Consider the following 13,759-nt stretch of genomic DNA (forward strand, 5'->3'; position numbering starts at 1 on the left):
CATAAGTTACTTCATGTTCCAATGAATTAGCTCTTAATTTGAAAAGAAGAACCTACTGTTCCTGTCATAGCAATAAATTAATTTTGCTGATACTTACATGATGCAATTATTGTTACACAAATGATCGATTCATGTGATACAAAATATACTGCTCATTTTCACTGGTACACAGTGGATTTATTTATTTATTTATTTTTGTGATTCATGATAATCCCAAACAAGCATAAAGACGGCCAAAGATTAGAAGTGAACAGATAGAGCTCATTTGATCTCTTATCGTCACGGTGCAGCCTTTTGCGATCCGCAGCGGCACCAAAAGCGTGCGTGCGTCCGTGTGCATGTCGTACATGCGTGCGAGTGTGTGTATGTGTGTGTGCGCGTCGTTATCGCTCTAAGCTGACAATGGTGCCGGCCAAGCGTTTTGCACTAACAATCAGCGGCAGGCCAAGTGGAGGCCACCCAACCAACACAAAAACGCAAGTGGGTGCGTATATCCGGCGTCCCCGCCGCCGTTCGCGCGATCACGCCGTCGCGTCGCTATCCCGCATCGACGCTTAGAATCGAGGCATTAAATCGACTAACCGCCAAACACGACTTATTAGTTTGAAATGTCAGAAATCGGTGAGGAATTCATTTGAAATCAATCGCATTCCAGTCGACCGCAAATATAGCAGTCATTAAATCCCTAATATATACGTATACGTGTAAATGAAACGTATCAGTGGCGTCGGTTCCCGCTCAATGTGTTAAGTGTCTTGAGACCGTTTCTGTCGTCAATTGGCGCTACATAAATAAAATTGACTTCATGTTTCACACATACTGTACACAAACATAGACACACACACACACACACACACACACACGTTAATCTAAAAATGTCTTATCTATTTTGGTGAGATAATATTTGCGCAGGGTGTGTGAGCAGCTGCCGCCGTGTAATCGTTCCAGAAGGAAAGAACGTCAACATGAAGTAAAAGCGACGGCTGTGACACTTGATGTCACCGATTTGGTTTTTTCATTCAATCAAATAATTCTGGAGACCATATATTTTTTTTTACACACACATTATTTTCCAAATGCATGCATAGTTGGTATTTATTACATATAATCAATATTATATTAGTCATTATGAGAAAGGCACTGTTGCGAAAATCTAAGGTATAAAGTTCATTTTAAAAGGTTTGCATGCTTGATGTAAATATGTGCTCAATATTCTCATATATAGAAGTTATTAGTATTACTATTATAACGGCACTGTCGCAGCTATATAAAATTATTTTAAAATATGCATATTGTATGTTTTTTACATATACACACACATATGGATGGATAGATAGATAGACATGTACACATATGTTCATATGTGGTATACTGTATTCATATGTATATAATACACATATATATAAATACACACACACACACACGCACAAAAAGTATTTTGTAAAACAAAGAAAATGTGTATTTGGAAGTTCTGTTGTGAGTAGTTTAAAGAATTAAACCAAAATGTTGCCTACAAATAGCAAGCTCCGTGTATATGCAGTGTGTCCCAATGCTTTTGTACGAGAACATTAACCACAGGAAGTTTAGCGGAATAAGCCAAATCCCTCGGAGGGAGTCTATTCCCCCCGAGAGCGCCTCTTCCAAGACGAGGTTAAACCAGGTGGGCTCGTCAGACCCAAGAAAATCATGTTGACATGAAGATGATGATGGAGGATGAAGCAAAAAAGCAATACACCCCGTTTTTTTTTTTTTTTTCCTCCAGTGGCAACCTGCCACATGTCCCAGCTGCGTCCATGACAACAAACATGTCCGTCCTCCGGGATGCGGCCGTGTCAAGTGTCTGCCGCCCCTCTAGGGGCAACTGGCACATGTGCTCCTTCTCGTGCGTGCGACGCTCAAATCCATAAAGCTAATTGGCTCGCAGAAATAAAGATATGAAAATATGCTAGCCTGGCACGCTAGCTACGTGGGTACAAGTAAGTCAAGTAAGTCAAGTTCCCTAAATTTCATACTTTTCCGTTCCGCCTTAAACATAACACACAAAGTGGCCACATGCATTGACTTCCTGAAAGTTTGTGTGTAGTATTTTTTGTTTTTTTGGGGGGGACGAGAAGGTCGCCGAGCATCCGCGGCGAGTTTTATGGAGGTCGTCAAAATAACGGCCTTCCGTGGCGTTGCCCTTTTGTCAGTGGCGAGAGATTTTATTGTGAAAGGTGTTGAGGCCACGGGCAGACCTTGGGCCTCGGCGAAGATTCATTGTCCCCTAAAATTCAGAGCCCCGGCTATTTTTGCGTGGATTATTTCGATTTGCCGCGTGAGCTCGAAGGCGGGAAAACGTCGGGCACAAAATGTTGAGTCTGGTGGCGGCGAGAGGGTGGACGGAGGTGGCCGCGCTCATTTTTGCAAAAGGCAATCTGGCGCCGCGGCGGAGCCGCCACATGCTCACCTCCTCGGGCAATTCTGCGGGGCGCAAACCAAAGCATATGCGAGCTCTCGCATGAGTGTGTGTGCCACGTATGAAATCGGGCCAGCGTTACACTTTTTGCAGCGTGAAACTGATTCGACGTTTTGGCACACCCTCAAAAAACAAAAACTTGGTGATTAGCAGCAGGTGTATAGGTCGTTACAGGGGCTGTATGTCTTTTCAAATCAAGAGTAAATTTACTGGAACATGAAGCAAGATATTGGTCGGTTGTGATTTCGTGATCCCTTTGCAATGTTTCATGCCTTTATTTTGTGAATTTTTACATGGATGTGCATTGTCAGTATTGACGCAGTTTTCGACATCTAACTCACTAGTTTTCAAAGAGGGTACATGAAGGCATTTTAGTGGGTATGTTAGATTCTTAAGGTGATTTCTGCAGGTATAAACAAAACGTTTTTTTTTACATACAGTAAATGTCTTTTCAAATTAAGAGCAAAGAATGGCAACTTGAGGTCCTCCTTTGTTTTATGCGTTTGGTAAGATCAATGGAAAACAATTGGGTCAAAATTGACACTGAGGGGGTTAAAGGAACAGTAGATTTTTCTTTTCAAAATAAGAGCACATTAATTGGAACATATCGGTGAATTGTTTTTGTGACCCCTTTGCAAAACATTCTTATGTTTTTTTTTTTTGTTCAATTTCAAACAGATGCGTTCATGAGTGAGGCAATGTTCCTGTATATTAACCAGAAATAAAACAGATGATGTTACGCCATCTATCTTGCGTAGTCGCTGAATAAGATACGCCTTGAGATACAACTACAAATTTAGCTTCAAAATGTATTCAAACAGAAAAGGATGGTGCAGCACCTTTTTTCAAATGCTTGCACCTGGTTAGGGGGTACTTGGCTGAAAAAAATATGGTGGAAAAAAGGATTGAAATCCACTGATCTAAATGTCAAGTCAAAAGCTCGGGGGGCGAGCGGATGTGGGGAAGGGGGGTGACTGGCTTTTGCGCCTGTGTTCCGAAAGTGCTGAGCGCGTCTCAATGCACTGACCCGGCACAGATATCGGGATCAATGCGCAGCGGCTCAGAAGGATCTCCGGGGACCAACGGAGAGAGCGGTGAGAGCGAGCCGAAGAGAGGCGCCGCGCCGCGAGATGGGGATCCCGAAATAGGACGGGATCATCTTCTCCACAGGAAGAGGAAATGGTCAGCCTCTTAATTCCTATTAGATGATAATGCGGAGCTATTTGCGCTCCTTTCGCGCGGGGAGCTAACACTTTATCGGAAAACTCTACTTGAGTAGCCGGCTACTTCCTGGCTCGCGGGGGTGTCGGAATATGGCAGGAGCGTGTCATTTTCGATACCGAGCCGAGGCAACAATTCCGTTGCCGCGTAAAAGAAAAAAAACTGGAACGCTGCATTTTTTGCTAGCTGGGAAGCAGGCTACTTCCTGTTTCGTGAGTATGAAACAAAATGACAGGACTGTACCACGTTTTAGCCTGGGGGAGTAGCCATCAGATGGCATATTTTATAGTTTTTTTGTAGGCGGGCTACTTTTTGTAAGCGGGCTGCTTTGTGCTTCGTAGAGATAATAAAAGGTAGCAGGACAATACCATTTTCGATCGTGGGGCAGGAGATATGTGTTCACCCCCCCAAAACCAAACAAAAAAAACATCTTAGTCTCAGTTATGACTCACACGAAAGAAAAATATCAGGAAGCAGTTTTTTTTTCCGATTAGAATGCTACTTCCTGTTTCCTTAGGAAACCCCGAGAGTGAAATAAGTTCGACTAATTCGAGGACTTCGTTTCACAAAAAAGCTCCAGACATTTCATCCTGACTGAGGTAAATATGCTAATTAATTAAGGCTGCTACAAAAAGCTTTAATCCTGACATTATACTATGAGGCGGCCGTTGACAGCAAATAGCGGTTTGGACGACACTAGCGGGTATCGGCGCTAGCAGCACTTGATGCTAGTCGCGTTAGTCGCTAGCAGCTGGCAAGAGTCATCATATGACTTTTCAAATTCAGTTTGACGTAAATGACTCAACTGACGCATAAAGCATCCTCAAATGCGTTGTTTTTAGCAACACCTCGATTCACTTCACAAAACTACGTTTGGGTAGTATTAAATCATGTTTTTTTCCATCCAAATACCTGATTATTCCGTTGTGTTTTCATAAGGTACTTGAACATCCAAATATTTGATAGCTCAGCTGTCTCCCGAACAGCAAAACAAAGGCTTACTAACTGATTTTGATCATGATCGTGCAAGTATCTGGAAGCAGGCTATGTGCTAGCTTAGCACCGGGAAACTCGCCCCCCCCCCCCCCCCCCCCTCGCTTTCAAAAGCTTGATCCTCTAAGTCCGCCAAGCTATGGTATCAGTCGTCAGCTAGGCTAAATTCCACATGAAGATGGAGAAGCGGCGCCGGCGCTAAGCCCCGCGCTTCCTGCATAATCCAGCGCTTCGCTACCTCTACTCGCTCCAAAAGAAATCAAAAAACAAAACGCGTGTTCCTCTGACTAGGGCGCACGTCGTGACGGCGGGCCGCGCCCCTCCGGAGAGATGGAGCGGGCCCTCCCGACTCGACCCGCGGCTCCGCCGACAAGGGATAAAAGGATAAAGAGCCTCTGCTCGGGGACTGATTACTTACATCTGCCTGGCTAAATCCCAAGGCTCGCTCGCTCGCTCGCTCGCTCGCACGTGTCCGCCAGCGCCACGTACGCTAGGCCTCTACAATTTGGAAAAACAATCACATTGTCTTTTTGTTCCGCTCCATATTGCGATTTAATTTGAGATTATGTTTCCCAAGGGCTCGTTTGCGTGTAGTTTTGAACGCATACGAGTTGAATTTGATCGCTCGGTCCGACAGCGCACAAAACTCGGTTTTACATTTGCGCAGTTTTTGGGGCATTTGGGGGTAATTGACTTCACTCCTGGTAGTGAGGTAACCAAGTGGTCGCGCCATGTTGAACTTTGACATGTTGTCACCATCTGGGTGAAATTTCAGCTCCCTACCCCTTTGAAAATAATAAGCTGATATTTTGTAAAAGCGTGGAAAGAAAACCAGGAAAGAAGAAGCGGCATGAGCGCGAGATGATGCGCGGCACCAAAGACGACAGATGGACGGATAGTTGAGTCCAACTCGCGCCTTCCTTCTGCGTTGCCATGACAACCGATGCGGCACAGCACACACTTCCACACGGCATTCGCAGTACGTGGCTCATTTCACACCGAGTGCTCGTTTAGTCATTCCCATCCTTGCCTTAATTCACAGACGGAATACACCGGGAAAGGACTCCAACAGCAGGTGCGTCCAAGTGGCGCCCGGGCACCCCGCTGTTCGCATATCACGCTCGCAATTTCAACGTCTTGTCTAGCCCGGTTGAGAATGCCCAAATTTGTCTGTCAGTATGGCATGTGCTTCTGTGAAAACGTCTGACTGATTGCATCACCTAAAAAGAATCAAATAAAAAAACCTATAACCAGGTGCGTCTGGCACCCGTCGTCAGCAGGAGGAGCATTTGGAGGAACATGCGCTCATGTCTCTTTGCTGTTACATCAACATATTATTTGGTGAGTTTTTTTTTTTTTTTTTAAGTTTGCATTTTTGACTACTCTTCCTCAAATCACGATCAAGAACCTTTTGAGCCCATTCACCAGAATCAGCAAATGCATCTCAGACTCGGTGCACTCCGCCGTCATCTTCAACCTGTCGTGTGAATGTCATGCGTTGTCAGAACAGGTGCAACCATAGGCTCCATCGGGAAATCACTCAGAGAAATCACAATGAAGAATCTTTTGAAGCTGATATCAGGATAGGATGCTACTAAGCCTTCAGAGATGTCCCGAAACTGTCGTTTCACCAGAATCACGGATGCGTCTAAGCACTCTATCGGCATCATTAAGTAAATGTTGTGGATTGGTAGAACAGGTAATACCAAGCACTCGGGCAAATCACTCGGAGGCGACTTAACCGTGCCACGTCAACGGATACATTGGCGGGGAATCGTGAGCCAATCACGATGAAGAATATTTTGAACCTGGTATCAAGAGGGGATGCTACTAAGCACTTTGGGACACTTCGAAACTGTCATTTTGCAAGAAATGGTGGCATATATAAGACTCAGTGCATCGCATCCAAGACTCGGTGCATCCGCACCTAAGACTCGGCGGATCCACATCTAAGACTCGGTGCATCCGCATCTAAGACTCGGTGCATCCGCATCTAAGACTCGGTGCATCCGCATCTAAGACTCGGTGCATCCGCATCTAAGACTCGGTGCATCCGCATCTAAGACTCGGTGCATCCACATCTAAAAATCGGTAGATCTGCCTCTAAAACTCGGTACATCTAAAACGCTCTGCATCCGCATCCAAGACACAGCACATCTGCATCTAAGACTCGGTGCATCCACATCTAAAACTTGATGAATCCACATCCAAGACTCTATGCATCCACATCTTAGACTCTGTACATCCATTTATAAGACTTGCTAGAGTCTGCGCATCCAAGCACTCTGTCGGCATCTGTCAGGGTTTATTGACAAAACGTGTTAGCAAGCACTCGGGCTAATCACTCAGCAGTACCTTGACGGTGTCATCTCAACTATATACATCAGGCATCAGAGACGACGTCACCACCCACTTGCGCAAATCATGATGAAGAATCTCGAACCCGGTATCAAGACGGGATACTCGCAAGCGTTCCATTACCAAGCGTTTGATTGGCAAATCACCCCGAAAGCGTCATTTCGCCAGAATTGGCAGATGCGCATCTAAGTCACCCGAGCACCGCGGCGGCATTTATCAGGTGAATGTCATACATTGGCAGAACAGGTGCTACCGAGCACTCGGAGGCATCATGTCATCTCAACGGGATCGGAGCACTACGTCAGCAACCACTAGCGCAAATCGCACCGAGGCATCTTTACATTTGCCACCGTTATCGAAACGGGTATGTACACCGGCAGAACAGGTGCAACCGAGCAACTTATCTGCGAAAAAAAAAGGCTTCTTGTGGGTAAATGTCGGAATCGAGCGTCGGCACGAGGGTTCGGCGGCGACGTCGAGGGAGAGCGAGCGTCAGCGTCTTTTCAACGTGCGCAGGCTCACCTCGGTATCGTAGATTTCGGTGATGAGCGAGAAGTTGTACTTCCGGGACTCGCGCATGTGCTGGATGGCGAGCTGCACGGCGGGCTCGATGCCCTGGCTGATGCTGCTCATCAGCGCCGACTCGTTCATGGGCATGAGCACCATGATGGGCAAATCCTCTCCGTTGCGGGCGAACCAGCTGTTGTCCTGGCCGCGCTTGGTGCGGTCGTTGCACACCTTGGCCAGCGCGCTGCCCGCCAGCAGGCAGCCCGCCGCCGCCAGGAGGAGGAGCGGCGCGCGGCCGCCGCGCTCCCTCCGGGCCGGGGCCATGCTCAGGTGAGGGGCGGGTTTCGGGGGGGAGGGTAATCCCCAAAGTCACAGGGTGGGCATCGCCGCTTCCGATCCGGCCGCCGCTACTCCGGGACGCTTCGGTCGCCCCCCGCCTCGCCCCTCCCGCCCCCAGCGACGAGGAGAGGGCGCCAAAAATCCGCAGCAGCCCCCGCAGTGGGGAGAGGAGAAAAAGCACTGCAGGATTATTCCCAAGAAAAAGGCGCAGGGAGTGCGGAGGAATTACTGGCGCCACATACACCCCCTCCCCAAAAACGGAGCGAGGAAGAGGGGATGCGGATGACTCTCAGCTTCCAAGTAAATTCCCAGCCAAGCGTGCGCAATCCTCACCGTACCAAAGAGGAAGAAAAAAGCCACAAGCGAAGCCAGCCGGCGCAGGGACGCAAAGAGGAGGAGGAGGAAGGAAGGAAGGGGGGGCGGACGGCGGTTGTCGAGGGAGTCAGCCCGCGGGAGGGATGCTCATCTTCGGACGGTGCGTCAGAAAAGCGCCGCTTGACGCTGCCGCTTCGGCTGCTGCCGCTGCTGGTGATGGTGACGGTGCGCGCAAGAGCGATGTGGAGGAGGCGAGAGGGAGGATGCGGAGGAGGGGAGGGAGGGAGAGAGAGCGAAAAAGAGAGCGAGGGTGAGGATGCACATGCATGCGGGCTTTTCGCAGGGCAGACTCATGACGGCCGAGAGGGATTTAACCGGGCTTTTATGCGCCGCGCACACCTCCCTCGGCCAAATTCAACGAGGCGGGGAAACCCGAAAGGAAGCGAACCGGCGAGGCCGTTTCTAATATTGTGACCGGCTCATTGCGGGGGGCCTTAGGGTACGAGGTGGAGAACGAGCTCACCTACATTTGCGGTAACATAACGAATAATGTGGCAGAAAACTGGAAAAATGAACTCATCCAAGAGGAGACTCAGGGTAGCGAGACAGCAATATGGAGCAGATCATTAAACATATGATTTAGTTTTACTTTTTGGATTTTTCTTTGAACGTTGGCCGCAGTTAGCCGATCGGCTGGACCCAAGATGAGACTAAGGCAGCCCTATGGAGAATGCAGAATATTGCAGTTCCTAAGTTAAGAGAAGGTTAGAATATGGACAGTTATATTCATCATTTTGGCCCCAGTAGACTACTTGTATCCGAGATGAGACTAAGGGCACCATCCTCTTGAGCTAAGGGTAAGATTAGCATGTGGTTTTGTTTTTTTTTTGACATGCATTCAAACGCTCCAAGAAAAACAAAATAAAAATGCGCAATTAAAAAAAATATATGTATTTTTGCATCCACAAGAAGAACTAGAGCCAACCGCATCAAAGTGGAGACTGTGGAGAAAAATACCGGTGCGCCTAAAATTACGGACTGCAGCAACGCCGGCTAACATTTGCACACGTGCTTATTTTTGTCATTTGTTGAACGCGCTAAAAAGTCAAATTGTATGTGAGAGGAGACTGCGGGCAAAGCGGCCCACTTGAGTTTGGCCACGGACGTTGAGAGCGTCCATTAGCCGCACTTCCTGCAGGTCGGAGGCTGGCCGAGTGCTTTTTCTATCCAGGCGTCTAAGCGAGGGGATTAAGTTCCCCCGCAGCACCCGCCCGCCCCTGCGCCGATAAAAAATACAATACGATTGCGCTATAATTCATGGGATTGTTAAACAGGCGTGGGAAGAGGAGAGCCAGTGGAAGGAGGGGGCGAGGGAGGGAGGCAGGGGGCGGGTCATGTGACCAAAGCCTTTTTTTTTTCGTCAGGTTTTTCAGCTGCCATGATTGCAATCAAACATTTGAATGCGATGGAACTGGTTGACTATATAGCGCACACGCACATATACTTACATATCTAAATATATAAAGCTGAGCATATATAGAGTATGCACAGATATACATACTGTATTTACAGTTCAACAGATACACGTGTCTATAGTACTAAATGATTTTAAATAGTCATGTTAATTGATAATCAAAGGTGGAGCAGAATCATAATCCATCAATCAAGAATACATTTTTAGACCATTTTCTTTCACATTTGCCTTTTACAGTGTAAGTGAATTGTGTATAGCTTATCTAGTGGCTGGCAGTCATATAATTAGAATATCTGTAAAAGGGGTTCCACAGGGTTCTGTTTTAGAACCACTGTTGTTTTCTTTGGTATGTTAACCATGGTTGACTTCAATGTTGGCATATAAAATAGTTTATACCTTTTAAATGATTTAGGTACTACAATAATAGCAGTATGCCTGGTTATCTCTGTCTTTTTCTCTCAACAAAAGGGTCGGAAAAAGTCCCGTTTTGCTTTTTTTTTTTCCCTTTTGTCAGGAACATTGGAAGTTACAAAAACTGGTATTTCTCAATGTTATAGGTTATGACTGGTTTAAACAGGGCAATATTATTCAATAGTTTTCTCATAACGTATGTGTAAATACTGCAAAAATGGAATTCAAACTATTCAACAACTGCTGAAATTGTTGTGTTTGTGTGGGCTTTACACGAAGCGTGCATGCATGGGTAGCGTAAGTATTTATCTCCCAGTTGCCACGATTTTTTTGATATTAGCTAACATTAGCCAAGCACCACCTGTGCATTCACAGCTCGCTAGCTTGCTAACATTAGCACCGGTCTTAACATCTTGGTTGGCGGGCCTTAACGACCTCTGTCCTTCCATCTGTCGCCCATCCATTAATCAGATCAAAGTCGTTAAACACGGCGGCCTAAACGTTTTATTACCGTAGCACTTAAGCTAAAAAAAGATGGACAAGCAAGTCTCTTTAATATGCTCAGAAGATGGTTTGAAAACTAGATGGCACCAAATACTCTGACAGAGGTTAGATGACTGAGAAGTGGCAAGGGGTCAAAAAGGAAGCAAACGCCGGTATCGGATTTCGGCGTCATGAATCATTCATATCACGCTTCAAATCATGCCGGGCCGACGAATTAGCGCTAATTGCGGCCTACTCCATCAAGGACGCGGAATCACCTCGCAGATGTTTGCACTCCAGTAATCAGGGATGGAAAATTTTACACGGCAACGATAGATTCATCCAGTGAACTGACGCGGACGTTGCGCATTCAAAGTTTTTAAAAAGGTCAGCGTAAGTTGACTAGCCCGGAATTGAAACCTAAAAGCCCAAAACATTTTGCGCAAGTACCCCGTCTGATTTAATCGCGATAAAACGCGGGACATTCCCGGGACATTCCTCAATCAAACAAGCGAGTCGGCATCACGTGTCGCCCAGGCGCTTTCCATGCATCAGCTATTTAGAACGGGGCGACGTGAAAAACGGCGTTACGGGCGGTCGTATTTCATTTTCTCACAAGGAGGATGCGGTCGCCGATGAAATATCGGAGCGATTCGTCGGCGCCTTGTTTCAAAGAATGAGCGAGGGGGAAGGCTGATGGGTCGTTCATCAGCGCGCTGTCACCTTGCCCGGGCATTTTTCTCCCCTTTGATTGCAGCGTTTTGGCTTTGCGTCTGGGGATTCGCGTATATCGGATATTACGCGGGATCTTCGTCAATACATTAGAACTAGACCGTCCCAGGATACAATTCACTCAAATTATGAAGAGATGACTGGTGAAAATCATCTGTTTCAATTTAAAGTGTCTTGACTTACAAGTTTTGCTGTTTTGTGACCACATTCATAACTCGAGTCAAACGTCAGCAATATAATACAGTACTGTAATTGGATTAAAACAATTGCTGGGCAGTAGATCATAATTTTGACAGAAATGGGAATCAGACATTTTGAAAAGTCTGATGGTATAAGTAGAATATAAGAAGATCATTTTAAATCTGTGTTAGTTTCAAAGAGCTATTGATTTTAAGTAAGATTATAAGAGACTCTCCTGACTGGGAACACTCTGCACCTTTTGTTTGAAATAAATGAATAATTATGGGAACTTTTAACCCCTTTTGTTATTTTGAAATTTTGGTGAACCTGGTGCACTTGTTTAAGTTTTTATTTAACTATTTAGGACAGGTTGAAAACCTTGGGAGCTTCCTGAACTTTTTGTTTATTATGCTAATCTGAAATGTTCAAATAACATATTAAAACATTTTAACAAATTGAGTTGTTGTTGTTTTTGTAATTCAACTAGTCTATCGCTAGTTTAACTGTCTTGCAGCACCTTTTTTGTTTGAGTATCTCTTCCAGCACGTTTGTTTCAAATATGCGGTGTTAAACTTGGCTACAACAAACTTTTTTTTTTTTTTGGAACTTCATCTGGTCTCCGGTGTGTTGCATTAATGTCCTCTAAAGAAAAAAAAACGAAGGGTACTTGGGACAAAGACGTCAGGGAGCAACGGACGCATTTACGATTCAGGTAAAGCGGTGACTAAGCGCCGGCAAACATTTGTTCTGTACCATTAAACGGCGCTATTGTGCTCGCGTGGCGGTGCGGGAAAGTCGCGCTGAAGGACATCCCGGAGAAGATAATCTTGAAAGGGGCTTCTGGAGAGGTGGATGCTGGTGGTGCTTGGGAGGGTAGGGGGGTGAGGGCTACGCCACGCTGCTACGCTACCATGCTACATTTGTCCAGGTCAGAGGAGGTTATCAGCGCTCCTTCTTATCCCACGACGCAAATTAAATCAAGAGCGCGTCCAATCAAACAAGCCGCCGGCTTCAAAGGAGCCATGCGGCGTGGTGGGAGGACGCCATTTTGATTAGCAGAGGACGGAAAGAAAAAAAAAAAAGAGAGAAAAAGAAGTAGCGTCTTACATAATGGCTCTTACAGTGAACGCTTCCGACGTGCCCGTGGGTCAAATACGCTGCGATTGAACCGGGACGCATTCTGGTTGTACTGTTGCCACCGTTGGGCCGTTGTTGGGCCCCACTGCATGCGCTTGGAGAGAGAGAGAGAAAGAAAAAAAAAGGGGGAGGGGGGGGCAAAAGACATGCAAGAAAAGAATTGTATGTAGTCTTAAATGTGGGAAGGAAGGAGGACGAATTTGAAGAAACAAAGTAAGAATGAAGAAACAAGGGAAGGACACAAGGAAAAAGGAAGGAAATAAAAAAGAAGGAAGAATGGAGGGAAGGAAAAAAGCAAGGAAACAAGCAAGCAAGCAACAATGGAGGGGAGGAAAAAAGGAAGGGCGGAAGGACGAAAAGAAATGAAGAAAATGAAGAAAATGCATGGAAAAAAAACAAGTGTGAGAAAAGTGTGGGAAGAAATTTGGGATGGAACGAAAGAACCCAAGTTAAGAATGAAGGAATGAAAAAAGAAAAAAAAGGGTACAGGGACAAAGGAAGGAAGGAAGGAAGATAAGAATAGAGGGAAGGAAAAAGGATGGATCTGAAAGAAGAAAATTGCGCTGTATTAAATTAGGGAAGTAAGGAACGGGAAAACAAAGGAAGGAAGGAAGAAAAGGAAGGAAGGAAATCGAAATAAGCGACGGCGTCGCCTCGGCTTCCGACAAGAGCCGCGAGTGACACCGCGTCAAGGCGTCAACGTCAGATGGGCGGCCGGATAATTAGAGGCTCCTCGCAGCCCGGGGGCGCCGGCGGGGCGAGCGGGCGGCTTGCCATCGCACGTTGGCACGCAACTATTCATAAAGGCTGTCACGCTCATTAGCCGCCGTTGATGGCGACACAACGCGCACTTCACTTGCGCTCGGCAAGAGCCGCGCTGCATTAAGTCGCCTCAAGATTGGAAACTTTGAAGCAAAAGAAAAATGAAGAAGAAAGCCAGAAAATAAGAAAAAGAAATAGCCAGAAAGAAAGAAAAAAAATTAGCCGGAAATAAAGAAAAAGCTAGATAACGTAAAAACACGCCTTTGGGATTGAATGAGTTAAACATGTAAGCAAGCTATGCATCTTAAAATTTTGTTAAAATAGCTTTAAAATCGGTACACACTATCACTGTCTAAATATGTTCCGTGACATTTTTTTCTTTTTAATAAATC

At 46.0% G+C, this 13,759-nt stretch overlaps 1 protein-coding gene across 1 annotated transcript in view; it reads right to left on the reverse strand.

Annotated features, from left to right (window-relative positions):
* Window positions 1–8,461, reverse strand: part of gabbr2 (gamma-aminobutyric acid (GABA) B receptor, 2) — a 71,139-nt gene extending 62,678 nt beyond the window's left edge. The window contains exon 1 of the mRNA XM_088404689.1: window positions 7,550–8,461. Coding sequence (XP_088260815.1) covers window positions 7,550–7,858 — 309 coding nt within the window. The 5' untranslated portion in view covers window positions 7,859–8,461. The remainder of the gene's footprint in view (window positions 1–7,549) is intronic.
* Between the last annotated feature and the right edge of the window lie 5,298 nt (window positions 8,462–13,759).

This window comes from Hippichthys cyanospilos, chromosome 21 (assembly GCF_059441005.1).
Source record: "Hippichthys cyanospilos isolate Australia breed blue-spotted pipefish chromosome 21, RoL_Hcya_1.0, whole genome shotgun sequence".
Lineage (NCBI taxonomy): Eukaryota > Metazoa > Chordata > Actinopteri > Syngnathiformes > Syngnathidae > Hippichthys > Hippichthys cyanospilos.